The sequence below is a fragment of the Microtus oregoni genome, unplaced genomic scaffold, assembly GCF_018167655.1.
Source record: "Microtus oregoni isolate MIOR12 unplaced genomic scaffold, Mior012 000173F_ref0000288, whole genome shotgun sequence".
Lineage (NCBI taxonomy): Eukaryota > Metazoa > Chordata > Mammalia > Rodentia > Cricetidae > Microtus > Microtus oregoni.
Window position 1 is genome coordinate 342532 of NW_024544829.1, and position 27118 is coordinate 369649.

The 27118-nt window shown below is 43.5% G+C and overlaps 1 protein-coding gene and 1 non-coding gene across 4 annotated transcripts; one reads left to right on the plus strand and one right to left on the minus strand.

Annotated features, from left to right (window-relative positions):
• The first annotated feature begins 322 nt into the window (after window positions 1–322).
• LOC121445309 (putative uncharacterized protein CXorf58) lies at window positions 323–27118 on the plus strand. 3 transcript variants are annotated; one of them, XM_041647372.1, is made up of 8 exons: window positions 323–573; window positions 4048–4138; window positions 6770–6864; window positions 7547–7658; window positions 18573–18704; window positions 23395–23624; window positions 25326–25482; window positions 26945–27118. In XM_041647372.1, exons 1-8 carry the CDS (start codon window positions 428–430, stop codon window positions 27116–27118), a joined length of 1137 nt encoding a protein of 378 aa, XP_041503306.1. In that variant the 5' UTR covers window positions 323–427. The 3 variants fall into 3 exon arrangements, with proteins under 3 accessions (XP_041503306.1, XP_041503305.1, XP_041503304.1); XM_041647371.1 differs by lacking the exons at window positions 323–573; window positions 4048–4138; window positions 6770–6864; ... (2 more) ...; window positions 25326–25482; window positions 26945–27118 and adding an exon at window positions 8479–10658 and having other exon boundaries at window positions 7593–7653; XM_041647370.1 differs by lacking the exons at window positions 323–573; window positions 4048–4138; window positions 6770–6864; ... (2 more) ...; window positions 25326–25482; window positions 26945–27118 and adding an exon at window positions 8479–10658 and having other exon boundaries at window positions 7603–7658.
• On the minus strand, window positions 13676–13776 carry LOC121445320. The gene has a single exon (XR_005973913.1). It is a non-coding gene; the product is annotated as a small nucleolar RNA U13 (small nucleolar RNA).

Genomic DNA, 27118 nt, shown 5'->3' on the forward strand with positions numbered 1-27118 from the left:
AATATCCCTGAATTACTGCTCCAAAGGGTTAGCTTCCAGAGTCAGGTGTGGTGGTGAGCCGCTGCAAATGCCAGCACGTGGGGCGTTGGGACAGGAGAATCGGTTTAAGGCTCTCCTCTATGCATAATGAGAGGCCAGCCTCAGCTACAGGAGACCCTGCGTCACAAGAAGAAACATTCACTTCCACTGTAGGGTGAATAGGAGGAAAAAGCTAGGAGAGAGGGGGCCAATTAGGAGGGTATGCATAGATTCACTGTCTTTCCCACAACCACACGACAGTTTCATAAAAGAACATAAACTGTAAGCGACACTAGACGCACAATGCTTTCTTTTTAAAGGGATTCTAAAATTAACACAACAATCATATGACATTTAAGTCTAGTCCAAATGTAATAATGTGAGGATTATGACTTTAATAGCTTAATGTATGTGTTCAGATTACTTCTTTGTAGGGAAAATGAAAAAGTCCTCAAACACAGCAGTTACTGGTGCTCCAAAATCAGATAGTCAGCTCTCAGAAAAAAGCCACAAGACACAGTCGGCACGTGCTGCAAAGATAAAGGCAAGAAAAGAGTAAGAAGCCATCTTTTTGCCTTTTGTCGTTTTTCCACAACTAGACAAATTACAAACTTACCCGGGTTGCTTGTTTGTTTGTATGCTTTCTGTGTTTTTGTTTGTTTGTTTACACGACAGGGTTCCTCTGTGTAGCCCTGGCTGTCCTGGAACTCCCTCTATAAACCAGGCTGACCTCAAACTCAAAGAGATTCATCTGCCTCTGCCTGCTGAGGGCTAGGGCTAAAGGTGTGCCCCACCTCCCTGAGCTAAACTTGCCTGAGTTTACTCAGATAACTTTAAACATTCGTTAATGTGTAAATTAAAATTTTGGTGGTTTAAAAAAAATTCCCTTCAAGTTGAATATTATAGCTTTAGAATTTTATAATTTGCAAAGTGTAGTCACACGCCTGCTTGCTAATCCTGCAGCCTTCTGAAACAGTTTTGTTAGTGCACATTGTAAGTAAGTGAAAGAGCACTGGGGAGATGGCTCAGTGATTTGGACCCCTCACCTTAGGTGCCTTACAATTACCTGAAATTCCAGTTCCACAGGATGCAATACCTTTGGCCTCTGAGGACCTGCACTGACATGCCCAAGCCCAGGCGCAGACACATACATCCATGTAATTAAAATATTTTTAAATCTTAAAGAAAGGGAGAAAAAAACACAGCTGGGAAGAAAGTTAAACCAGTTAATGAATGGCATCAGCTAGAATTCAAAAGGTTTATTTCTGTACTTTGGGTCTTTTTCTTTCTTTCTTTTTCTTTTTTTTTAAGAGGGATGACTGGCCTGGAATTCACAGAGATTTGCCTGCCTCTGTTCTCAGGTGCTGGGTGCTTTTCTTTTTTCTTTTTTTTTTAATTTTCTTTTTTTTTTTTTTTTCAGTCAGGGTTTCTCTGTGAAACAACCCCGGCAGTCCTGGAATTCACGCTGTGAACCAGGCTGGCCTAGAATTCACAGAGATCTGTGTGCCTCTGCTGCCTAAATGCTGGGATTAAAGGCATGCACCACCATCCATGGGATTTTCTTTTTTTCAGACAGGGTTTCTCTGTGAAACAACCCCGGCAGTCCTGGAGCTCACTCTGTGAACCAGGCAGGCTTTGAACTCACAGAGATCTGCGTGCCTCTGCTTCCTAAATGCTGGGATTAAAGACGTGCACTGGCACCACCAAGCCCTTTTCTATTTTTGGTTGTTTATATGTGTGTGTGCATGTGACAACCTTGAGTGTCATCTCTAGGAATGCCGTTCAACTCCTTTGAGATACACTCTCTCATTGGCCTACGGTTTTTCAATTAGGCTAAGCTAACCAGCAAGCTCGGGGGTCCTCCTGTTTCCACATCCCCAGCACTGGGATGGCAAGCACATGCCACCATGCCAGGCATTTTTATGTGGGCTCTAAGGAGCAAACTCGAGTCCTCATGCTTGCATGGTAGGCTTTTAGCAGCTGAGTTCTTTTCCCAGCCCTTCTTGGGCCTTTTGTTCTCTAAGTCTACATCTTGCCAGCTAGCGGGGAGATTGGACAGATGTCCTTGTCTTTGCTGATAGCCCTACAGGAGACACTGACTGGGCGGGAGAGCACTGGAGGAGAGACCTGTGAATCAGTTACTACTGGGACATTATCTAAAGGAAATTCTTTCTCTAGCTGCACTGGAGTGAGCCTTGCTGGAGCAAAGATCAGAAAAGGGAATTTCTTTTTCGAGGTCACACTCATAAGCCCCTAGAAAAGCAATGGGGCCTCGTGTCAATTCAACTATCCTAGGTTACATTTTCAATGCACTTCAGTCAGCTAGACCGTGCTTTTAGTAACTAACTGCCTGTAATTCCAGCACAAAGGACCTGAGGCAGGAGGATCTTGAGTCTGAGGCCAGCCTGGACTAAGTTCCCAGCCACTCCGCAGTCCATAGTGAGACCCTGTCTGAACTTTTGTAAGAGCCTGACTATAAAGTAGCGGATTGCTGTAGTGCATGTGCATGCTCGTGTGGGTGCGTGCAAGTTTGTGCAGATGTGCGTGCGCTTGGATGTGTGCGTGTGAAGGTCAGAGATCTTCCTACACCTCTAAGTGGGGGCAGGGTGGGAGGGTGTGTATGCGCTTACACAGGAGCACCCACCTGCCCTGTACGCGTACGGACAGAAATCAGAAGTCAGAAGTAGACACCGAGTGTCTTCCTCTGTCACTCTCCACTTCGTGTATTTGTTTCTCGACATAGGGTCGCACACTGAATCTGGAGTGTACAGCTTCAACTGGAATCCTGCCTGCACCCACCCCACCCAGTGCCCTGATTACGGAAGTGCACCACAGCACCCACCTTTTACATGGGGGCTCGGGCTTGCTCAGCAATCTTTACCAACTGAGCCATTTCCCAAGCCCTTTACCTTAGTTTTTGAGAGACGCTCTCTCACTGAACTGGAATTCACTAACAAGGCTAGGCTGACTTGCCTAGAAGCCTTGGGGATCCACCTGCCTCCACTTCCCCAGTGCTGGGATTACAAGCATTTGCAAACACATCTATCATTTTATATGGTTTTGGGCTACCAAACTCAGGTTCTCATTCTTTACCCACAAACCTATTTCACCAGCCCCATGAATGCTTTTAGAAGGCAAATTTGCCTTCTCACACCTTCTATTTATTCGTATCCTATCTCCATCCCTTTCCCTTCTATCCTCTCACCCCTCCCTCTTCCTCCCTTCCCTCTCTCTTCCACCCCCAACTCCCCAATAGTAGTAGGAGTTAAACCCCAGGATTTCTGACTAAGGATATACATAGTAGAGTTCTTACCTAGTGTGTACAAGTCTCTGACTCAATTTCCTTCACCACATAAACCCAGGCCTGGTATAATCCCAGCTCTAAGAAGTTAGAGGCAGGAGGATCAGAAGTTTAAGGTCATACTCAGTTGTGTATCCACCTCTTCAGAGTCATGAGACTGTCTCAGAGAGAGAAGAGAGAGGAGAAAGGAAAGATTGGGGGAGAGAGGAAGGGAGGGAGAGAGAAAATGTCTCACACACACTAGGACTGTAGCCTCAACCCAAATTCACTGTGTAGTCAAAGCTACGTTTCTCTGTAGCTTTGGAGCCTATCTTGGAACTAGCTCTTGTAGGCCAATCTGGTCTCGAACTCACAGAGATCCACCTGCCTCTGCTTCCCGAGTGCCACCTGGCCCAAAGTTGGTCTTGAATTCTTGATCCTCCTGCCTCCACCTGCTAACTGCTGGGAATATAAGAATAAACCACCATGACTGGCTTTATGTGTGTGTCTTGATAAAATTTTAGCTGATTTTTTTTAATCTCAGGGGAAATATTAACTATTCCATATTCTCATTCTGATTAGAGACTACAAAAACTAGTTCCAATTGCTCCATCCAAATGTTCCTTATTAGGTCAGACTTAGTAATGGGGAAATTTAAGAGGATGCATACGTTGAAACTTGTTGAAGATTTTAGGAAAATGAAAAGTACTTCATAAATTGCTAACCTCTTTTCCTCTTATAATTAATAGAAATATTTCAGCAAAAATAATACAGAAGGCCTGGTTCATTTATGCGGACAAAACATTGTTTAAACTCCTAAAACACACAGTTTGTGCAGCGGTAGGTGGTTTTTTTTCCTCTGGCAGCTACTTCTTAACTAATTACAGAGAGAACAAATAACCCTAGTTATCTCTTTGACTTAGATATAGTAAGATTGTGTAAAGTTATAAAATTGCTTCTTCATTAATCTTAATGACTATTTCCGGTTGATTGTTTTAGATCTATTTATTTTTATTTTATTTATGTGTATGGATGCCTTCAGGTTCATCTGTGCACCTAGGCATGCAATGCCTGTAGAGACCAGAGAGGGCATTGGATTCTCCGGGACTGGGGAGTGAAAGACAGTTGTAATGTGAGCATTAGGAATGAAATCTGGTTCCTCTGAAAGATCAGTCAAGATGTTTAACTTCAGGGCCATCTCTCCAGCCCTCTGGATTTATTTTCAATATGAATGAGTGTTACTATTTTTCTGAAATTATTGCAGTTGTATTTTAGTTATTTTTAATTCAAATCTAACCATTAAATCTCTGAATTAAGAACTGAGGGTGTAAGCCAGGCAATGGTGGCGCACACCTTTAATCCCAGCACTCTGGAGACAGAGGCAGGCAGATTGCCAAGTTTGAGACCAGCCTGATTTACAGAGTGAGTTCTAGGACAGCCAGGGCTACAGAGAAACCCTGTTTCAGAGAAAGAAAAAAAAAAGAAGAACAACAAGGGGTGTAGCTCAGTGGTAGAATGTGTATTATCATGTGTGAAGCCCTGGGTTTGATCCCCAACACTTCAGGGAAAAAACCCTGAATTTCAAAGTGCACTTTTGCCCAGCAGTTTCACTTCTTTTTTTAAAAGAATTTATTTATTATACGTGTGTGTATGTACATGAGCCTGAGTGAGTTTATGTGCATGAAAGAGCCTGCAGAGGTCAGAAGAGGGCGGAAGATCCCCTGGAACTGGAGTTACAAGCAATTGTGAGCCGCTGGGTGAGTGCTGAGAAGCAAAGCACTGAGCCATCGCCAACAGTTTCACTTCTAGGAGCACATTCTACAATATCATTTCATTGCAGCATTGGTTCATGCAAGAAAGGAAATGCCTCTGCCTTCACGTGTAGAGCTTGCAGTATTAACACGAGTCTACAAATACAAAGATAGCCAAGACAGCTTGTTAGTGAAAAGGGCAAGTCAGAGTGGTATGAGGGATATAATCCTATTTAAATAAAAATCACAGATGCCCATCCTCCTTCCCTGAAAAAAAAAAGAAAGAAAGAAACCCTGGAAACTCAGCAGAGTATTAAGCCTTGCTTAAAGTAGTCTGCTATCTTCTGATATTCTCATTAGAGGAGTTTTGCAGCCCTGAGAAAGTTTGAGCAGTATGTATACTTCTTCACTACCTTACCCACAGACCTGTATGTATTACCATACAGAATTCATTTTTAATTATTGTGTTACTGATTTCTCATAATTTCAGTAAATAAATGAAGTTAATAAGCTATTTTTTTTACATCTTTGTTCCAGTGCTTCACAGTAATACTTCACATTAATAATGCCTTATCTTAGCCGGGCGGTGGTGGTACATGCCTTTAATCCCAGCCCTCTGGAGGCATAGGCAGGGAGATCTCTAAATTCAGGGCCAGTCTAGTCTACAGAGTGAGTTCCTGGATGGCCAGGGCTACACAGAGAAATCCTGTCTCAAAAAATAAAAACAAGGAAAAATGCTTTATCTTGTTAAAAATACTATTATTGTACATTTTATGGAATTATCACAGGCATAAAATTGAATAGAGTCATTTAAGGAAAAGAATGGCAATTTTAGAGTCAAAAAATCTAAGTTTGAGACCTATCTTTCTCATCTATGAACTGAGTGATAATATTCTTAGGATTAAATGAGGAGATAGATAATATTCTTAATTAATTAATATTATTAATATTCTTAATTAATGAGGAGATAGATAATATTCTTAGGATTAAATGAGGAGATAGATAGATATATAATAAATAATAGATAGATAGATAGATAGATAGATAGATAGATAGATAGAGATAGATGACTATGATACCACCATATTATATGGTAAATAAAAGGTACTTAAAAATTAGTCACTTAATACCATTATCATCCCCATATTACCATGATTCATTTAACATTAAACACTTGTTAAGTTTCTTGTGTGTTTCAGGGTACTGTATTAGATGCTAGGAATAATAACAAAGAAGAAAGATGCTCTCTCTACCTACGTGATGCTTATAATCTAGTTGGAGATACGGATAAGTCCATAGATAAATTCAATAGATTGCAGGAAAGTGTTTTCATAGGAATCTCAAATGCCTGCGATCTCAAAAGGCGTGGATACTCACATTTGGAGACCCCTGAGTTGAAATAACAGGCAAAAGGCTGCATAGACGATAAATTGAGGAGTCAAGAGTAGAAATTCACCTCTTTAGAGCCCTGCGCTCAGGCTTCATTTCACTATGCTTCCAATGTTTTTGTTGTTGTCGTTTTGTTTTCTGGGCTCTTCTGGAGCTTGCTCTGTAGACCAGGCTAGCCTCTAAGTGACAGAGATCCACCTGCCTCTGCCTCTTTGAGTGCTGGAATTAAAGGTGTGTGCCTCCACTATGAGGCTGCTTCCATTCTCGTAATCAGTAAATGACATCTGGACAGGACACCACTTTCTGTTTACAGTGTTGTCCTCTATTTCAGGAATATTGTGTGGCGCACGAACTGCTGACGAGAGTGAGCCCCGTAGAGGCTGCACTTGTTAAAGATCCTAGCGTGAAGTGTAAAGTCAGATTCAGGTAATGTAACTATGCTGACTTATTTTCAGAGAAGAAATAATAGAAATGATTTTTTTAATACTGATTATTTTTCACGACAAAGTTTAAAAGTAAGTATTTCCCTGTTTGCATTTGTTATGTAAAAGGCTAAGACATGACTCTGGCTATAAATTGACATACGGTCTCACCACCATGTGTCCATTCCTTTGCTTGATCTTTATATGCAAATGGCCATTTCTCTCCCACCTACCAGTTCCCAAATAACACTCAAAGGCTTAATATTGCTTATAAATGCTTGACTGATGGCTAAGGCTTATTATTAGCTCTTACATTTAAATTAACCCGTATTTTTTAATCTATGCTTTGCCATGTGGTTTGTGGCTTGCTACCTCATTTTTTTATATGTCTTGCTTCCTCCGTGTGGGGCTGATGTCTCCAAAACTCTGCCCTTTTTCTCCTGTAGTTCTGATTGGATTTCCTGCCTGGCTCTATACTGCCTTGCCATAGGCCAAACAGCTTTATTTATCAACCAATGTGGGCAACATATATTCACAGCATACAGGGAGACAATCCCACAGCATTTATATATTCTTTCTATGCCCTATATTTGAAAAACTATATGAGCTGTGCTAAGTACATGAGAAAGAAGCAATGGATCCCCACAACTGATGTCATATCACTAATTTTTTTATCTTTATTTCAGATTTGGTGGTGAAACGTTTCCACCTTTTATCGTGTTCAAAATTTTTTTTAAAAACGATGGTCATGGTTACAAGTATTTCAGTGGGAAAGATTTACTAAAGCCGTCAAGTAAGGTGATGTTTCATGATGGATGTTTTATATTAATATTGCTTTGTAACATCTATATGATATCTAAATTGCATTCCAAGTATACAGGCTACATTATTTTGCTATTAGTCAGCCCACCAAGCTTATTCCTAAGCACGATATTTCAGAGTGTCTCCACTAAAAACAAACATGAAATCTATTACTTATATGGAGCCCCAGAAAAATATCTTATCAGCTTTCTTTGCATTAAAACTTTAAATTCTGGCGAGGCAGAGGCAGGCACACCTCAAGGCCAGTCTGGTCTACAGAGCAAGTTCCAAAAACCAAATATTACAGTATAATACATATTGGTTTATTGAGACAGGGTTTCTCTGTAGCTTTGGAGCCTGTCCTGGAACTAGCTCTTGTATATCAGGCTGGCCTCGAACTCACAGAGATCTACCTGTCTCTGTCTCCCAAGTGCTGGGATTAAAGGCATGCACCATCACTTCAGGCATGAGAAGTATATTTTCATCTTACTCTTGAGGGATAAATTCATGTCATGTTCATCGTTAGATTAAGATGAGGTTGTTTCAATAAAATACCACCGATCGTTTCTATTGTAAGATTATATAATCAGACTTTTCCAGGAACTGAAATTCTCCTGGGTCAATCCCACTGTCCCCGTTGTTAGGGTTAAGAAAATGACAACCTCAAAAGGAAGAAGTCACTCAAAAACAGTATTTAAACATTAAAACATGGTATAATAACTTCATTAATTTTTTGTTTATTCCTGAAGTAAATGTTGTAGGGGGAGGAAATAGCCCAGTGATATAAAAAAGAAAATGTGGCTTCCCTTTTCTCCAGCATCCTGTAAGCTTCATCACATGCCCTGCTGTGTCTCCGCCATCCACCTGTCTGAGAACCTGCTAACAGACAGTAGGAAGATATCTGGGTTTTAGAAAACCCCAAATCAGCAAACCCGAGGAAGACTGACAAGACTCCAAAATGATGGCTCAAGTGGTAGACCCTTACATGAAAACTTTTCCTAACAAAAACACTGAAATTCAAAATTTACAGAATCTGAGAATGCCAAGGGTACAGAAAGTCCCCCCACCAGTAGAGGATCCCGGGATGAAATGCATTGACTGTGGGGCCTTTGGACACACTTTAAAAAGCAGGAAGTGCCCTATGAAGACTTGGGATGGTGCCATGGTCCCACTGCCCTTGGGCTTTAGGAAGGAAAGGGAGAGCCAGAACCCACGAAAGCCAAAGAATCCTTGGGGTCCTGACCCAGGGAATGAGACAGAGAGAGAGAGAAAAGACAGAGAAAGACAAGAGAAGCAAAGGTGGGCGCTCCTGCTTAAATATCCCAAGAAGCCCCCAAAGAGGAGGCCGCCGTGTTGGAAGGATTTGGCACCTTTTGGTAACCATCTGAGGCGTCCAAACAGACCAACATGTATCCATATAAGGAGGAGATCATCCGCGAAGTCCACTCAAACTAATCTGCCATCAGTCAAGAAATCTGATGAGGAACACGTGTGTGATACAGCACCTTCCAGAGAAGACACTAATATCTTACCTCTTAAGGAAGAGAAATGTCAGACCTTGGAGGTCCCTAACATGCCACAAACAGCATTTGGGCACAGTGGTGAGAACCCAGCTTTCAGTGAGAATCCAGCAGACCAAAGCACAAAGGATTGCTTCTATCGAGTTCCCCAGGCTGCTTCCAAAGTGCAGGAGATGGGCCACATGCTGAACACTCAGTCACTAGCCCAGTGTTCCAATGAAGATAAACACCCCTGTGTGTACTTCACCACACATCCAGATAGCCTCGAGGCAACCCATGAGGGAAATCTCCAGTTCCCCAGCCAGATTATCCAAAATCCTCAGGAGAAATGGCAAATAAACTTATCTCAGAAACAGCAGAAGCCTATGTTGGAGGCTTTTCATGATGTGCCATGTTCTAGTGCCAGTCAAATTGACCCAAAAGGGTTACCTCAAGTGACCAGTGTTGAACAACAGCCTCCACCCAGCGGAGCTTTCCTGAATTTCTCCCACTCTTTCACTGAGTCCTGTTATACAAAGTCCAACCACGTTCCAGTCGAACCTGTCCGAATGATCTTCACTAGATTGAGAACCGGCTACTGGAGCTCCAAGATCTTGGAAGCTTCCTCATCCCATCCTCCTGAAAAGAAAATGTCTCCGGATAGGATCTCGCCTTCCCTGAAGCACTTTGAAGGATCGTACATACCCCTGGGTCCCACTAAGCAGCCTCATAAATACCCTTCCAGCCTCTCCTTTGAGGAGAGGAAATGAGGAGATCACATCAGAAGAAACTCTCTCCAGTCTCAGAGGGACTTGTGGAGGACTGTAGGAAGGAGGAGAGAGTAAAGGAAGCTGACTGAGCCAGTTGAGTGAGGTCCTTGGACCGGGAAGCATAGGGACTGGGGGAATCCCATCAACTGAACAATAGAAGTATCATTCAGAGCATAAAAAACTGCACTTCAAATGGAGTTTGCGGAGGGAAAATGTTAAGGAGTCTCACATGAAATCTGTAAGAACTTGAGTTAGTATGTACATGTGTTTATTCACACATAAGTAGAAAGCCAGAATTAAGCTGTTTAGCATCCAAGTGTGTATTAGTAGAAAGTCTGGATGGTTGTAGGACTTACATCTTCATCCTGACCTTGGAAAGGCGCTCTTGACTCTCAGGTGTGTAGGCGGAAGCCGGCGTGAAGAAAGCTCTCTTGCACTTACACAGGCTCTTTAATGACTTGTACATATGTTTTAGAAATACGTTTCAGTGTTATTAAAGTTCTATAAACTATACCAAAGAAGAAAGAAAATGTACTCACTGCTACGCCTTCCCTAAAGTGCTGCAGCTGTCACTACTATTAGAGTAGTCAGTCCTAATAGTTCATGGTGTTGCCTTCATTTTATAATGAAATTTTAGAACTGTGTTTGTTCTTGTTATGAAGATGCTATAGTAGTATTCAGCCTGGCTGTTTCGGTGAACACTATAATGGTCTTTTAATGAGCAGAACATACCCAACTTGAAGAGGACAGTTTGGACTGCCCCTGTCCCTTTCATTCCTCTTCAAAACAGACTTCTTCTGAAGTTTGCAATGGGGGGAGGGATTGTTCTTATTCTAAGTTTACATGTTTGCTCTTTGAATAAAATTTTTGGTATCAAATTGATCCAACTTTTCTGTTTACTTATTTCTTTTCAGTATTTGTTTGTTTGTGAAAAGGTTTCTCTGTGTAGCCCTGACTATCCCCGGAAGTTTCTACATATACTAGGCTGGCCTTGAACTCTCAGAGATCTGCCTGCCTCTCCCCCTAAAGCTCTGGGATCAGAAACGAGCATCACCACACCCGACTCTTGAACTTCTTGAGCTTCTGCTTGCACTGCCTCCACTTCCAGAGTGCGAGGATAACAGGTATGCAGCACATCTGGTGTGTGCAGTGGCGGAGCTCAAACCCAGGGCTTCTTCATGTGTGCTGGGCACCAGGTGAGCACTGTACCAAATGAGCTACCTCCCTAGCCTTAAATTCATTTACTCTTTCATTTTATTATGTTGTTGTTTTTTTGGGGTTGTTTTTGTTTTTGTTTTTCGAGACAAGGTTTCTCTGTAGCTTTGGAGCCTGTCCTGGAACTAGCTCTTGTAGACCAGGTTGGTCTCGAACTCACAGAGATCTGCCTGCCTCTGCCTCCCGAGTGCTGGGATTAAAGGCGTGCGCCACCACCACCCGGCTCATTTTATTATGTATATGGGTGTTCTACCTGAATATATATCTGTATGCCACATTCCAGTCTGATGCCAGAGGAGGTCAGAGGAGGATGTAAGATGCCTTTGAACTGGAATTGGAAATGGTCGTGAGCCACCATGTGAGTACTGGGAATTGAACTCCTATGCTCTGTAGGAGAAATCAGTGCTCCTAACTGCTAAGCCATCTTTCCAGGCCCTCATTTATTTCTTTATATAAGTGGGCCAGTTTTAGTTCGTTCAGATGTCTAGTCTAAATCCACTTATCTTTGAAAATACTTTTATTATTCTTATGTGTTGGAAGTGTTTGCCTGCATGTCTGCGCACTACGTGCCTGCCTGGTGCCTGCACGTCTGCATGCTACGTGCCTGGGGAGGCCAGAAAAAGGCATCGGATCCCCTGGAACTGGATTTACAGACAGTCATGGGCCTCCAGGCGGGTGATGGGAATTGAACCCGGGTTTCCTGGAGGAGCAACCAATTCTCATAACTACTGAGCCCTCTCTCCAGCCCCTGTAATTTCACTTCTAAGGGAAGAGGAAAAGAGGAATTCAGCCAGCACACTTAGCTGCAGAATTCCCCTCCGAATCTCCATTTCTTGGGTTTTTTTTGTTTGTTTGGTTGGTTGGTTTTTTTTTTTTTTGGTTTTTTGTTTTGTTTTGTTTTTTTTCGAGACAGGGTTTCTCTGTAGCTTTGGTTCCTGTCCTGGAACTAGCTCTTGTAGACCAGGCTGGCCTCGAACTCACAGAGATCCTCCTGCCTCTGCCTCCCAAGTGCTGGGATTAAAGGCGTGCGCCACCACCGCCCGGCCAGAATCTCCATTTCTTGTTGCACGTCCTCGTCGGTTCCCAGCCGCCTCTCTCGGGTGTTCCTAGCAGGCACAGCAAGTGAAAGGGGAGGAACAAAGGAAGTTAGGCAAAGCTACTGTAATCAAGACAGAAAAATGTGGCATAAAGACACACATAGGATCCTCCAGAAAAAAATAGAACTGTATCTATATATAGATGATCAGTGTTCTTTCCAAAGGCGCCAAGGCAGGTCAAATAGCTCTAGAGCAGTGGTTCTCAACCTTCCAAATGCTGCGACCCTTTAATTCAGTGCCTCTTGCTGTGGTGACCCCCAACCGTAAAATTATTTTTGTTGCTCCTTCATATTTGTAATTTTGCTACCGTTATGAATCCTAACGTAAACGTGTTTTCTAGTGGTCTTAGGAGACCCCTGTTAAAGGGCCTTTTGACCCTTCCCCCAAAGGATCGCAACCCACAGGCTGAGTTTCGCTGTTGTAGAATAGGATAATGATTTGTGCATGCATGCGCATTTGCGCATGCGTGCGTGCGCATTTGCGTGCGTGCACATATGTGCGTGCGCGCACACACATGCACGCATGCTCTCTCGTTTTGTTTTTGACTTTGACGATCTATTCTCTCAGCATTGTTAATTTACAAGAGGTTCTCATTATTGTTGGTCCACCAGAGAATTTTCTAAAACCTTGCTACCCAAAGCATGTCTTACACACGGGCATCCACTGGGCCATTTTAAAACGCAGAACCTCGAGACTGGAGAGACAGCTGAACAATCAAAAGTATGCGTTCCTCCTGCAGAGGACCCAAGTTTGGGTCTGTCACCCACATCAGGTGGCTCACAACCATCTGGAACTCCAGCTTCAGGGGATCTTGGGTCTTCTCTGGCCTCCTGGGGCACATACGTGCATGTGCATATGTGCACACATAACTAAAGAATAAAAATAAGCCGGGCAGTGGTGGCGCACGCCTTTAATCCCAGCACTTGGGAGGCAGAGGCAGATAGATCTCTGTGAGTTCAAGGCCAGCCTGGCCTACAGGAGCTAGTTCCAGGACAGGCTCCAAAGCTACAGAGAAACCCTGTCTCAGGGCTGGAGAGATGGCTCAAAGGTTAGGAGCACTGACTGCTCTTCCAGAGGTTCTCAGTTCACATTCCCAGCAACAGCATGGTGGCTCACAGCCATCTGTAATGAGATCTGGCGCCCTCTTCTGGCCAGCAAGCATACAGACAGAACACTGTATACATAATAAATCAATCTTTAAAAAAAGAAAAGAAACCCTGTCTCCAAAAAAAAAAAAGAATAAAAAATAAGTATTTTAAAGAAAAAAATGCAGATGCACCTGTCCCACACCAGACCCCCAGGCCCAGCATATACATTTTAACAAGCCCCCCACACAGTGATCTTTGACAAGAAATCATTTATGAGGACTACCCTAAAAGACCTCCTATTCCATGGCCCGGAGTACCACTGGGTAACTGGCATTTTTTTTTTCATGTCAGACAATATTGTGCCTACATGCAATGGTGTTAAAGGAGGCACATCTCACATAATGGTGTTAAAACCCAGTTACTACACTTACAGGCTACAAAAGGATCCGTGGATCCAACTGACAAGCCTTAAGTGTTGACATATAGCAACCGTTGTTTTACATTGAAAAAGGCCTGTCCTTTTAAACTTTTTTCATATAAGAAAAACATTAATAGCTACCCTTGTTACTTGATTATTCTCTCTCTCTCTCTCTCTCTCTCTCTCTCTCTCTCTCTCTCTCTCTCTCTCTCTCTCCCTCCCTCCCTCCCTCGCTCTCTTCCCCTCCCCACCTCCTGCTCTTTTCCCCTCTTTGTGGCAAGATTCATATATACTAGGCTGGCCTCGAATTCCTGTAACCAAACTGGAACTTCTGATTCTCCTTCTGCTTTCCTATGCTGTTAATACAGGTTTCCACCACGATATCTGATTTGTACAGTAAATTCGGAGGATCAAACTCAGGGCTTCATGCATGCTAGGCAAGTGCTCTGCTAGCCTTGCCGTCTTTGTCAGTCCTGCTTGATCACTTAGGGGTGAAGGAGTACCCACGCTGGAGGTTAACGTTGAGGAAGTCCTCCCCATTTGTTTTCCATGTTGATTTTTGAGACAGGATCTGTCATTGAACATGGGCTCACCAATTTTTTGTTTGTTTGTTTGTTTTTCAAGACAGGGTTTCTCTGTGTAGCTTTGGAGCCTATCCTGGAACTAGCTCCTGTAGACCAGGCTGGCCTCGAACTCACAGAGATCCACCTGCCTCTGCCTCCCAAGTGCTGGGATTAAAGGCGTGTACCACCACTGCCCGGCTGGGCTCACCAATCTAACCAAGCTAACTAGGCAGTAAGATTCAGGGATCTGCCTGTCTCTGTCCCACGGCAGTGGGGTTTCAAGATGTATGCCACAATGGATACTGTAGGATATCTTACATGGGTGCTGGTGGTCAGAACTTGGGTCCTCCCACTTAGGCAGTAAGCACTTTACCAACTAAGCCATCTGCTCGGTCCCTCTGGCCCAACTTGATCAGTTTCTATCAACTATAATCTCGAATGTGCATCATCTCATTTAATTCCCATGAAAACTAGTCTGTATGTTTTGTTAATCTATCTTTACTCCTTAGAATGTATATGAAAGTAGAAAAGAGACTAATGGAGAAGTGGGAGTAGGAGAGAGATAGATATCTTATAAAAATGCCATAATGCCTAATAATGAAAAATAAAAGCACACATGCAAAAATAAATAAATAAAAAGACCAAGTAACTGACTTAAAATCTCCCAATTAGAGAGTGAAAGAATTGAGACCAAAGTCCGTGTTCTTAACCACTCCGGAGGTCTGGGATGACACTATACATGTTCTCTCACATGGCCCTCCTCCCGTTCTCTATGCTGAGAAACACTGTTCCCACTTTGTGGAAAAAGCTAGAATTTGAAGCCGGGCATGGTGGTGCATGCCTTTAATCTCACACTCAGGAGGCAGAGGCAGCTTGGTCTACAGAGCACGTTCCAGGACAGCCAGGGCTACACAGAGAAACCCTGTCTCAAAAAAAGGAAAGAGAGAGAGAGAGAGAGAGAGAGAGAGAGAGAGAGAGAGAGAGAGAGAGAGAGAGAGAGAGAGAGAGAGATTAGCTTTTGAAGAGAGACTTGGAGATGTATAAGTGAGATTTGAATGCTAATCTGTTTCTACCATACTGCATACTTTTCAAAGCTGAAACAATCCCAGCAGTTAGCGAGCTGTTATTTATTTATTCTGCATCTGCCTATACTGAATTATTCTAAGTCAAGTGCAAGGGTACCACTTCCATAAGTGGGAATTTCCAGCAAAAAAAGAGCAATTGGCTGGATGTGGCCAATTTCTGACAAAGAACATTTTGACTATTGGGCAGCACTCTTTATTTTTTTTCAAACACCTCTGGGCTTGTTTACATGAGCATGAGGACCTGAGTCCTGACCACCAGCATCCACGTAAGATAAATCACAGTATCCATTGTGGCATACATCTGAAACTCCCTGCTGGAGGACAGAGACACACAGACAATAAGCTGACATGTTTAAGTACCTGGTCCCTGGTTCAAGGTTCCTATTGAAGATGTGATCTCTTAGCTTCCTGCTCCAGGCACCTGCTGCCATGTTTCCCCTGGTATTTGTGGAGTCGCCCTCTGGAGCTGTACGCCAAAGGAAACTCTTCCATAAGCTGCTTTTGATCATGGTATTTTCCACAGCAACAGAAACGTTACTAATACGCTCTTTCACAAGTAGGCAGAGAGCTTGTCCAATGTTTCTGGGCCTGGTTTTCTTTGCTCACGGGACTAGAATAGACCCAGTGTATCTCAGTGTATGGATGAGAAAACTGGGTCTTGGAAGGATCGGTGGTAGTGGCTGAGTATAGCGGTGGAGGGAAGAGCTGATAATACATGCCTTCTCTAGGTAATCTGAGCTGAAGTAATCTATAGTTATTCCTAAAGAAATCGTGAAAGCAGAAATTGCATGGTTTTATATCTGTTCAGTGTGCCAGGATTTGTTTTTACCTTTAGTGCGTTTGGGCTGATTAATTAAAATCCGCAGGACATTGTAATAAAACACATTAGAGAGATGCACCAATATCATCTTTTCTTCAGGTCTATGATGTGCAAAGAAATTGGTGAAATGAAAAGCAAAAATAATCCGCCCATGGAAAAGCTCCTCCGATTTTCATTAAACTGTTCATTTTGGTGCATTAAGAATAAAATATGACCACTGAGACATTTTCTCCCCATTTCATCTTCCATGTGCATTACCAAAGCTTTGGAAGTCAAAACAAAATACAAAGGGACTATTTTGGATAATAAAAGAGAATTAGAGAGGAAGATATGTGAAGGCTAGCTATTGTGTTGTGCTTTAGTGAAAGGAACAGAAGCTCTGGCTTTTGACTCTGACCAGCTCTCTCTTATGGCCTCCTGGGCGGGGGACACAGCCTCCATGCTCTGCCAATAGCACATTTTGAGGTCCAGAGAACGAAACTGATCTGGAATAGAAAGAGACTCGAGTTTTCCTCTGCCAGCCTCCCTCCACATAAGCAGACCCTTTGTGGCCAGAAGCACAGATCCACCTTAGAAACGGTGTTAGATGATTCTGCACATACTTATGGAGGCCTGGCAGTACTTAAGTCTCTCCCAGTGTGGCCAGCTAGTATCCGCAGGACAGATATGTGGGAGGATTTGGTGTGACTAGAGCCAAGACAAAGAACTTCAGCCTCTGTGCTGTCTATGAATTTTCTCTCCTTGGCCTCTCAGACATTTTCCTTGAATGCAAACTGTTGGCATTTTAGAAAGAAGGAAAAATCCTTTATTTGCTTTTCTTTGACTACTGATAATGAAAGCTGGAAGGCAAGGGAGGTAGAAGCAAGGCAACACGCCTGCCATTTCTGTTTGAAACAATGAGTTAGCTAACAGAAAAGATTGTGAATCCCAGCAGCACATTGTCTTCTCGGTCCTCGGCACCCCTTTTCTTTTCTCTGATGCACAAATGAGAGTATGGTGTCTTTTGTTTTCATTTAAATGAAAAGAATGGGCCGGGCAATGGTGGTGCACACCTTTAATCCCAGCACTCGGGAGGCAGAGGCAGGCGGATCTCTGTGAGTTCGAGACCAGCCTGGTCTACAAGAACTAGTTCCAGGACAGGCTCTAAAGCTACAGAGAAACCCTGTCTCGAAAAACCAAAAAAAAAAAAATGAAAAGAATGCTTTGCTTTGTTTTGTTTTGTTTTCGAGACAAGATTTCTCTGTGTAGCTATGGAGCCTGTCCTGGAACTAGCCCCGTAAATCAGGCTGGCCTTGAACTCACAGAGATCTGCCTGCCTCTGCATCCCAAGGGCTGGGATTAAAGGTGTGTGCCACCACTGCCGCCTAGGTAAAAAGAACCTTTTGTAAAAGAAAAAAATCTTAAAAACTATGGTCCAGGCTGGAGAGAAAGCCTGATGGTTAAGAGCACACAGTGTTCCTGTGGAGGACACTAGTTTGGTTTCCAGCAGGCATATCAGGCAGCTTACAACGGACCGTAACTGCAATCCCAGCAGATCAGAGGCCCTCTTCTTACCTCTGTGGGCACTAGATTCATATTGCAAAATTCACATACATATACACATAATCAAATATAAACATAAAATCTTTCTTAAGATTTGGTGTGTTGTTTGCAAGTATGTCTGTTCACTGTCTGTGTGCAGTGCCCACAGAGGCCAGAAGAGGGCACCAGATTCCCCTGGTTGTAAACTGTCACGTGAGTCCTCTGGAAGAAAAACAAAGGCTCTTAATTGCTGAACTATCTCTCCAGCCCCAAATTAAAACCTTTTTAGAAAATGTGGTCCCTTCAGGACTGTAAACTCAGCTATACCTGTGGTTTTATTTCAAAACTATGCATCAGTATCTATGTGGACAAATTTCAAGTGGTTTTAAAATGCCTATATAAACCTGACATGAAGATCCATCCCTATAATCCCAGCACTTGAGAGGTGGAGGCAAGAAGAAGTATAAGCTCATCCCTGACTACATAGCAAATTCAAGGCCAGCCTGGGTTACACGTGACTGTGTCTCAGAACAAATCCTTATGTGGCTGGGCATGGTGGCTCATGCCTGTAGCCCCAGCATTTAGGGAGCTAAGGCAGGAGGATTACTAGTAAGTGCTTGGTCAACCTGGGCTACATAGTGAAACGTTATTTTAACCCCTTCCCTTCCTCCCTACCAAAGGCAGCTATATAATTTCCTTTTTGTAAACATAGCCCTTCTGTTACTAGCAAGACTGTAAAAGACAGGAACAATATTTGCTGTATTTGTCAGAAAATAGAGAAAATGTGTGCCAGTGATTTAAAATATATTATTTTGAAAATCGGCTTTCTTTATAGGCAGTGACTGATGCCTACAAGATAATGGGGGAAAGAAAATTTTATCAACAAATTATGGAAGATGAGCATTTTTTCCAGAAATTCAAAATAGCTGATCGTATGGATGTTGTCACAGTGAAAGACTACATGCAGGTAAGGAATTATAGATATTGAAAAATCAACAAAAAATCTTTCCTGACCCTACCGTCTAACAAGAAAGAATCATAATTTTTGTTTTGTTTTGTTTTTTAATACAAGGTTTCTCTGTGTAACAATCCTGGCTGTCCTGGAACTCACTTTGTAGACCAGGCCTCACTTTGTAGCTGGCCTCGAACTCACAGAGATCCGCCTGACTCTGCCTCCCAAGTGCTGGGATTAAAGGTGTGCGCCACCTCCACCCAGCTCATAATTCTTTTAATTGTGATAAAATACATCCAACATAAAATTTCCCATTTGGAGGACTGGCGAGATGGCTCAGTGGTTAAGAGCACTGGCTGCTCTTCCAGAGGACCCAGGTTTAATTCCCAGCGCCCCATAGCAGCTCACAGCTGTCTGTAACTCTGGTTCCAGAGGATCTGACATCCTCACACCAATGCACATAAAATATTTTTTTTAAAAAACTAGCATTTGGGGAGCCAGAGAGATGGCTCAGAGGTTGAAAGTGCTTGCTGTGCTTCCAGAGGACCTGAGTACAGTTCCCAGTTCCCAGATCAGACAGTTCACAACTGCTTTTAACAGCAGCCTGAGAAGACCCAATGCTGTTGTCTTCTGGCCTCTGGAAGTACAGCATACACATGCTATGCATGCTTGAGCACATGTGCACACACACGCACACACACGCGCGCACACACACACACACACACACACACACACTGAACAAAATGTAATTTTTAAAAAGATTTATTTGTTTGTTATGTATACAATGTCCTGCCTGTATGTATTCCTGCATGCACCAGATCTCATTATATATGGTTGCAAATCACCATGTGGTTGTTGGGAACCCAGGTCCTCTGAAAGAGCAGTCAGTGCTCTTAACCACTGAACCATCTCTCCAGCCCCCACAAAATGTCATTTTTTAAGCCAATGGGTGAAAAGCTACCTCTGGCTGCAGGGTACAGAAAGAATTAGGAACCAGCAAGAGTTCTGTTCAAAGGCTCTTGATATTCCAGGGGAAATGGTGGGTGCTCGGTTTAAGAATATATGTCTCGCAAGATTCAGAGTAAAGGCTATGGGCCTGGTGACAGACAGGGAGAGAAACAGAAGGAATCCGTCTGGCATGACTCGTGGGTTTCTGGTTTGCATAGCTGGACAGAGAAACGCTGAACTGGGGCACTTAAGCAGCATACTGAATAATAATAAAATAATAATTAATAATAATAATAAATGTTTTTGTAATGCTCCCTCCCATTTTTCTACTGACAATCCAAAGAGGCAAACATTGGCAATACGAAAATTACCAGTACTCTGACTCCTAATGTAATAACTATGTGACCTTAGCTTCTTCATTTGGAAGCCTCAGCCTCACGTTGCCATCTGAAGTTAATATAGAGCCTTAGAGACTCTTGATTGTGTTTTCTTTCTTCTAAGAGGCTGAGCCTCGGAGACTAGGGAATTAGATCAGAAACTAAAGGAAGCTAGAGATGCCAGCTATCTTTGCCAAGGACATGAGTCACGAACACACAGGTTGTGAATATGTCAAGGACTGGGGTCCCAGACAGAAGGCCCCAAATATTTCCACTGGAAAAGAGATAAGATTATTTGTGGGCATGAATGGCATTTGGAAAGACCTTTCCGGGCTTGTCATTTCCTTTGCTCTTTAAGTTTGTAAATTCTGCGACCCTCTGTAGGGATAAGAGCAATGAAGCTTTAGTGAGTTCTAAAGACTCGCCCAAGGTCACACAGTGAGTGAGGGGCAGAGTAGCCCATTGACAGGTCTGAGACAAACGAAAACACAGGCATTCTCATTGTTCATGTGGTGTAGGGCTGAAATAACCAAGGATATGAGCTGAAACTATACCAAGCACAGCTCACATTTTTCTATTGTTTTGAGCCAAGTTCTCATGTAGTCCATGCTGACCTCAGGTTGGCTATGTAGCCAAAGGATGACCTTGAACTTCTAATCTTCCAGTCACCACATCCCAAGTGCCACCTCTCCTGGCTGTTTGATTTCCAGTGTGTGCAGATCTGATTTTTTTTTTCAGCACGGAAGCTTGAATCCAGGGTTCCTTGCATGACAGGCACGCACGCTATCCCTAAACCATGTCCCCAGCCCCATACAAAGCAAACTTAATAATCAATAGAGAAAATCTGTTGGCACATTAAAAACAGCTAGATGTGCTGGTGCGTGGCTGTAAACTCGGCGCTCAGAAAGTTGAGGCAAGTTTGAGGCCAGCCTGGGCTACATAGAGAGCTCCAAAGCAGCCCTGAGTTACATAGAAAGATCCAGTCTCGCCGGGCGATGGTGGCGCACGCCTTTAATCCCAGCACTCGGGAGGCAGAGGCAGGTGGATCTCTGTGAGTTCGAGACCAGCCTGGTCTACAGAGCTAGTTCCAGGACAGGCTCCAAAGCCACAGAGAAACCCTGTCTCGAAAAAACCAAAAAAAAAAAAAAAAAAAGAGAGAAAGAAAGAAAGATCCAGTCTCAAAACCAAAACAAAAACAAGCATTAAAAGCTCTCTTACAATAGAAATGAAAGCCTCAAAATGTTTACTATGGTATTATTTAATACATCTAAAAACATTGAGAGTGAAGGTTTCATTTCTTTGTATACACTAATCAGCTGAGAAGATGCTAAAAAAACAATGAATTGACCACTTTAAGTGGGTGAAGTATATGATATGTGAACCTCAATAAAGCTGCAAGTATAACAGATTGGGGATGTAGCTCAATGGTACGGTGCCCTGAGTTTGATCCCTACCTCAGTCAAAACAAAGAAAAGGCATGGGGGGAAAAAGCATAATCAAAAAAAAAAAAAACATGAAACCTGTGGCTCAGGCCTATTATCCTAGATGTTTAGGATGCAAAAGGATCACAAGTTCAAAGCCCGCCTGAGGTACAGAGTAAGTGCAAGGCCAACCTAAGTAACTTACCAAGATGGTATCAAATTTTTAAAAACTGGCTGGAGAGATGACTCAGAGGTTAGGGGCACTGCCTGCTCTTCCAGGGGTCCCGAGTTCAATTCCCAGCAACCACATGGTGGCTCACAACCATCCGGCGCCCTCTTCTGGCGTCCAAGCATGCAGGCAGAACACTGTATCCATAATAAATAAATGAATAAATAATTTTTAAAAATTAGTGTTAAAAAAATAAATTTAAAAAAATGTAAAGGTCGAGGGGTAGAGCACTATGCACACAGCCCTAAGTTCTACCCTCAGCCCACCTAAAGAGCCCTTGGAAGGATGCTGGCCTTCTTGTTCTCGCGGAAGTTACAGTGGGGTCCAAACTGTCTTTGCTGTGTCTTTATCAGTTGTCACACTCCTAAGCTTGACTCGGCTGCTGACATTTTAGTCTTCGTATTGTGTATGTTGCAAACTCTGTTAGATTTCTCCCAAGAACGAAGCTTTTTCTGCCAGAGCCACTGCATTCGTCCGGTCACAACCATTTATGTTGGTGAGTTCACCCTCTCCAAGCCCCTCCGGCGATGCAACATCTCCAGTTCCCTAAGCCCTGGCCGCCTCGTAGAGCCACCCGTTTCTTCTCCAACTCGCTTTGCACTGGATTCCAGCTTCTCTTCCAGGGATACCACGTTTGGTTTCTCTGCTGGCCAAGTCTGTCTTTGAAAAGAAAAAGGTCATTTTTATTTTAATCGTGTGTGGGGCAAGATTATGTGCACGTGTGTGCAGGTGTCCACGGAGGCCAGAAGAGGGCGCTGGAGTTACAGATGGTCATGAGCCAACTGGCACGAGCGAGCTAGGAACCTAACTCGGTCCTTTCCAAGAGCAGCATATGCTCTTAACCGCTGAGCCGGCTGGCTCTCCAGCCCCCAATTCCCTCTTTTGATTATCTATTTTTGTAAAATGTCACATGGGCTTAAATATCGTGAGACAAAAAGGCCACGGAACTGCGTATTTGCTGTCTGTGTGTGAACTAGTTACAGGACTCACAGTGAGCAAACGCTGATGTTTTTAGAGACTTGTCACTAAGGATGACGGCACACTTGTCACCAGTGCAGTAGGCTGTGAACGGAAGATCCACCTGCAGAGTCTGCTTTATGCAAAGGTTTGTAGTGAGAATTGGAATCGGCTGCTTCTCGGTGAGAGACTGGTAGGACTTAACAAAATGGTGGCAGCTGACGCTTCTGCATGATGCCACATGGGTACGTGTGTGTGTGTTTGTGTGCGTGTGTGCATTCGAGTGCATGCGAAAGTGGGTGCACACGAAAGTTCGAGAGTGTGTAGTAGGCCCTAAAAGCCTTATTCCTAGCACTCTAGCTCCTAATCCCCTATACCTATCTCTTAAACACACATTGATATTGTTGAATTGAATATCTAAATTGTGTTTTAAAATTGCTTGCCTAATATCGCTTTAAATTGGAAAAAAATAAAGCGAGATTCCTACAAGTACTACAAATAAAGGCGGTAAAATTCTCCACTTAGCACCAGAGATTAGCTCGTTATCCCTAAAACAGTGTGTGCCGGTGTTGCTGCATTAGGGAAACATTTAGAGAACGTGGAGCTGTGGGAACAGAAGCTTCACGGCACGGGGCCTGCCTTCCAGTAAGGGAGTTAAGGTACACACAGATAACGGAAATGTCCGGCTGGGATAAAAGCCAGAGGAGAGAGCTGTCGGCAGCGTTTGGAGATGAGTTCTAACCACTGCGCATTCTGCATTTTTCCCCATGTAGTACTGCAGTCTTCTGGATGACTCCCCTGCATCATCTGGCGGCAAGAATAACCAGTGGCGAAGATTAAACCTCGGAAGCATTCCCAAAACGATGATGATGTACGACATCGTTGATTACGCAGAGTCCGGAGTCATCTCGAACCGTTTACAAAAAGAAATGAAATATTTGGTGCAGAAGCCACTAACAGAAGCGATGCGCCAGCACCAGCTAGAGGTTGTTTCTAAAGTTAGGTAAGAGACCATTTTTCTGGAGTTTACAGTACTAAAAGCATTCCTGAAAATGTTCCCTTGCTGAGACACAGTAGACTAAAGAGAACCACAGGGCACATGGGAAAGCCTGAGTTCGGAAAGATGGTCCCAAACGTATGCAGCTTTGTAAGCAGAACACTAACAGAAAGGCCAGTTGGTACTGAGGTGGTGACTTGTGCCACCAGGCGGGCGCCTCAGGATGCCCCGGCAAATGAGAAGGCAGTGCAGTGGTAAGGAGCTGCTGGTGACTGTCACTGGAGCAGGCACCCACGGAGATGCTGCAGCTGCTGGAAGAGAAGCCCTCAGGCCAGCACGGCTTGCTTTCAAGAGAACATAAGACGTGGTGCAACCTGGGAGCCATCCTAGGTCAGGAAGTGGTGGGCCACAGTAGCATGAGTCGGGGGCTAAGTGTGCCTCTCTGGGGAGAGGGGCCTGCGTGCAACTGTTAATATTTTTCTTTTCCTAAGTGTAGCCAAAAAGGCTCGCATTGTCCGTGTGGCACAGAGCTGAAGGCTTTTCCCTCCGTGCGGCACAGAGCTGAAGGCTTTATTCTTCCTGTTGAAAGCTCAAATTGGCCAGGCGGTGGTGGCGCAAGCCTTTAAACCCAGCACTCGGGAGGCAGAGGCAGGAGGATCTTTGTGAGTTCGAGGCCAGCCTGGTCTACAAGAGCTAGTTCCAGGGCAGGCTCCAAAGCTACAGAGAAACCCTGTCTCGACAAAACCAAAAGAAAAAAAAAAAAGAAAGCTCGAATTGAACTCTCACTCTCCTGGCTCCCATTGCCTAGGACCAGTTGTATATAAAATGCAATGGCATTATTCCCTTCCTTACCAATAACAAGCAAACCGATTCGTATTTTGGACGACCATGTTGTAACAAGATATATGGATTAGGAGCTGAAACGACAGGGACTGAACGCTATTATTCCAATCAGATTGCTTTTAATGTCCATTACTAAGACTTACCCAGCCCAGCTTATTTACAAGTTAATCTGTCTTTCTTAAGAAAGAGAAAGCGATGCTAAGACTGAAGGGGACTTGCTGGCAATATGTCTTCACACATATCTTGCAATGAGAAATGGTCCTTAGACCACAAAGAAGACACTGGCAAGGAAACACACTGGGGACTCTCAAGAACAAAGATGAAAGGTGTTGGCCCGACAATGTAATTTAGCTCTTTTATTTTACAGTCAAGGCTGTGCACTTTCCAGACAGATAGCCTGGCTTAAGACGTGGTCTGTCATCATGAAATAGATTTTCTCTAGCTCATGCATGTGAGCATTGAATATAGAACTTAACCCTATTACCACCAAGGTCAAATAAATGATGTCATTTTCCTCACTGCCATACATAACCTTCATCTCCCTGCTATTTGGATTCGTGCTACTGATTATCCAAGAATGAGTCATTTGGAAGCCAGACAGGTAGCCAAATTTTAAATCAACTGAAGAAGAAAAATATTTTCATAAGAGCATCTTTGGATAAAGTCCTAGGCTGGGATCTCCCAGAAGTAAACCCCCAAGAGCAGGAACTGAGTCGGAGCAGTTTCTTTGGGACCTGCTGAGGGTTAGGGCAGTACCATAGAAACGAAAGCCTGTGTGTTAGCAAGAGTTACCACTGGAGCTACCTGGAGCTTTGTGTTCTTTTCTTTTTGTTTGTTTCGGTCTCTAATTCAAATGTCTTCTAGGTGCCCATGCATTACAACCATCCGTCCTTTTTACCAGCCTTGGGAAGAGCAAGGTAAAGCGAAACATCTGGGCCGCCGATCCAAGCAGGCACAAAAGAAGGTTGAAAAAATGAAAAAAGCCTATATGGCAGCTAAACAAGACAAGGCTTCCTCCAAGGTAACTCAAATTTAACTAGCAGGGAACTCACTCGCTAGCTGGGGCAACCTTCAAACTGCCTGTCCGTCCGTAACTTTGTTTGCACAAAGAAATGCAAGTTCAGGGCTGAAACACCTTTCGCACACCAATACCTGGGGAGTGGGAAGCTACTTTCTGGTAACACCCGTTTTCTTTTATTATATGTTTGTTTGTTTGTTTGTTTGACTGTGTATCCCTGGCTGCCCTGGAAGTCTGTGTAAAGCAGGCTGGCTTCGAACTCTCGGAGAGTGGAAATGAAAAGCATGCGCTACCACACCCAGCTGCATTTTCGGCTCTTAAATATCCACACACTTTCTAGTCCTGGGGAGGCAGAGGCAGGGAGAGCCTGAGTTCAAGGCCAGCTGGATTATATTACTTAGCTCAAAGCCAACCTGTGCTGCATAGCAAGACCATTTCAAAACAGAAAAAAAAAAAGGTGGGGGAAGCAACCTGGAGAGAGGGCTCAGCAGTCAAGAGTACTGGCGTTCTCTTCCACAGGACTGTTTCAATTCCCAGTGCCCACACTGTGGTTCACAGCTATCTTTGACTGCAGTTCCAGGGGATCTGATGCCCCACTCTGGTCCAGGGGATCTGATGCAGTACCAAGGTTACTGCACGCACATGGTACACAGACACATGCGCAGACAAAACACCCAAACACATTAAATAAAAACGAAGGCTAAAGCTTTTTTTATATATACAAAAAGAATTCTTGCACAATATTGGTAACTATTCTATTAAACACCCGCTGTTTGAACTCCACATCAGCAAAAGCTGGCAAAAAGGAAAGAGTGACTTATTGTCCCACAGGTTCGATCCAGTGTTTCTCTGTGGGTGCTTTTCTCAGAATGAAAGCCTTCTGATGTGTGTGCTCAAAACTAAAGCAGAGCTTCCCAGGTGCTATACACTGGCCTCTATCCCTACCTCTGTCATTTTTTGAGACATAGGGTCTTCCTGTGTTGTCCAAAATGGCCTCTCCTTCTGAGCTCGAGCTTTAGCCTCCTGAGTAGCTGGAGCTATAGGCTGGAGAGGTTCTCTTTAACCATAAAAGAGCTATGCTATATAAAATCTGCCTCTATACTTCCACATTGAAGGGATATTTATAATGAACATGTTTTGATGCACTACCGTGTGATTTTTAAAACTTTTGCCAGGCTGGCGAGATGCTCAGCAACTAAAGGCACTTGCTACCAAAGCTAATAACCTGAGTTTGAGCCAGACTCCACATGATGGAAGGAGAGAACCAACTCCCCAAAAGTTGCCTCTGGCTTTGACCCTTGTGCCATGGTACTTGTGTGTTTTATCTTAAATAAATACATGAAAATATTCTTAATTCTGCTCAAAATTTGTGGAGGGTGAAGCTAAGTAAAAAGTAGAGAATAAAAATACAAAGTGGTGAAAGCCAAACGCGAAACCGTCCGCTTTTATTTGTAATTCCCCCCAGGAAGCACAGGCAGACATGTTCGAAGGGAAGGAGAAGAAGGTCATCTTCAGCAGCCCATCTTTTGAAATCCTGGCAATTGAAGACTCCTCATCAGACACCGAACTGGATAAAGAAGAAAGGGAACTATTTACCTGGTATCAAGACCTGTATGTTAAACAGTCTTCATTGTTTTGA

Excerpts from the sequence above, each read along its gene's own strand:
- LOC121445309 (XM_041647371.1), top strand. The coding sequence starts at position 8,620 with ATGATGGCTCAAGTGGTAGACCCTTACATGAAAACTTTTCCTAACAAA.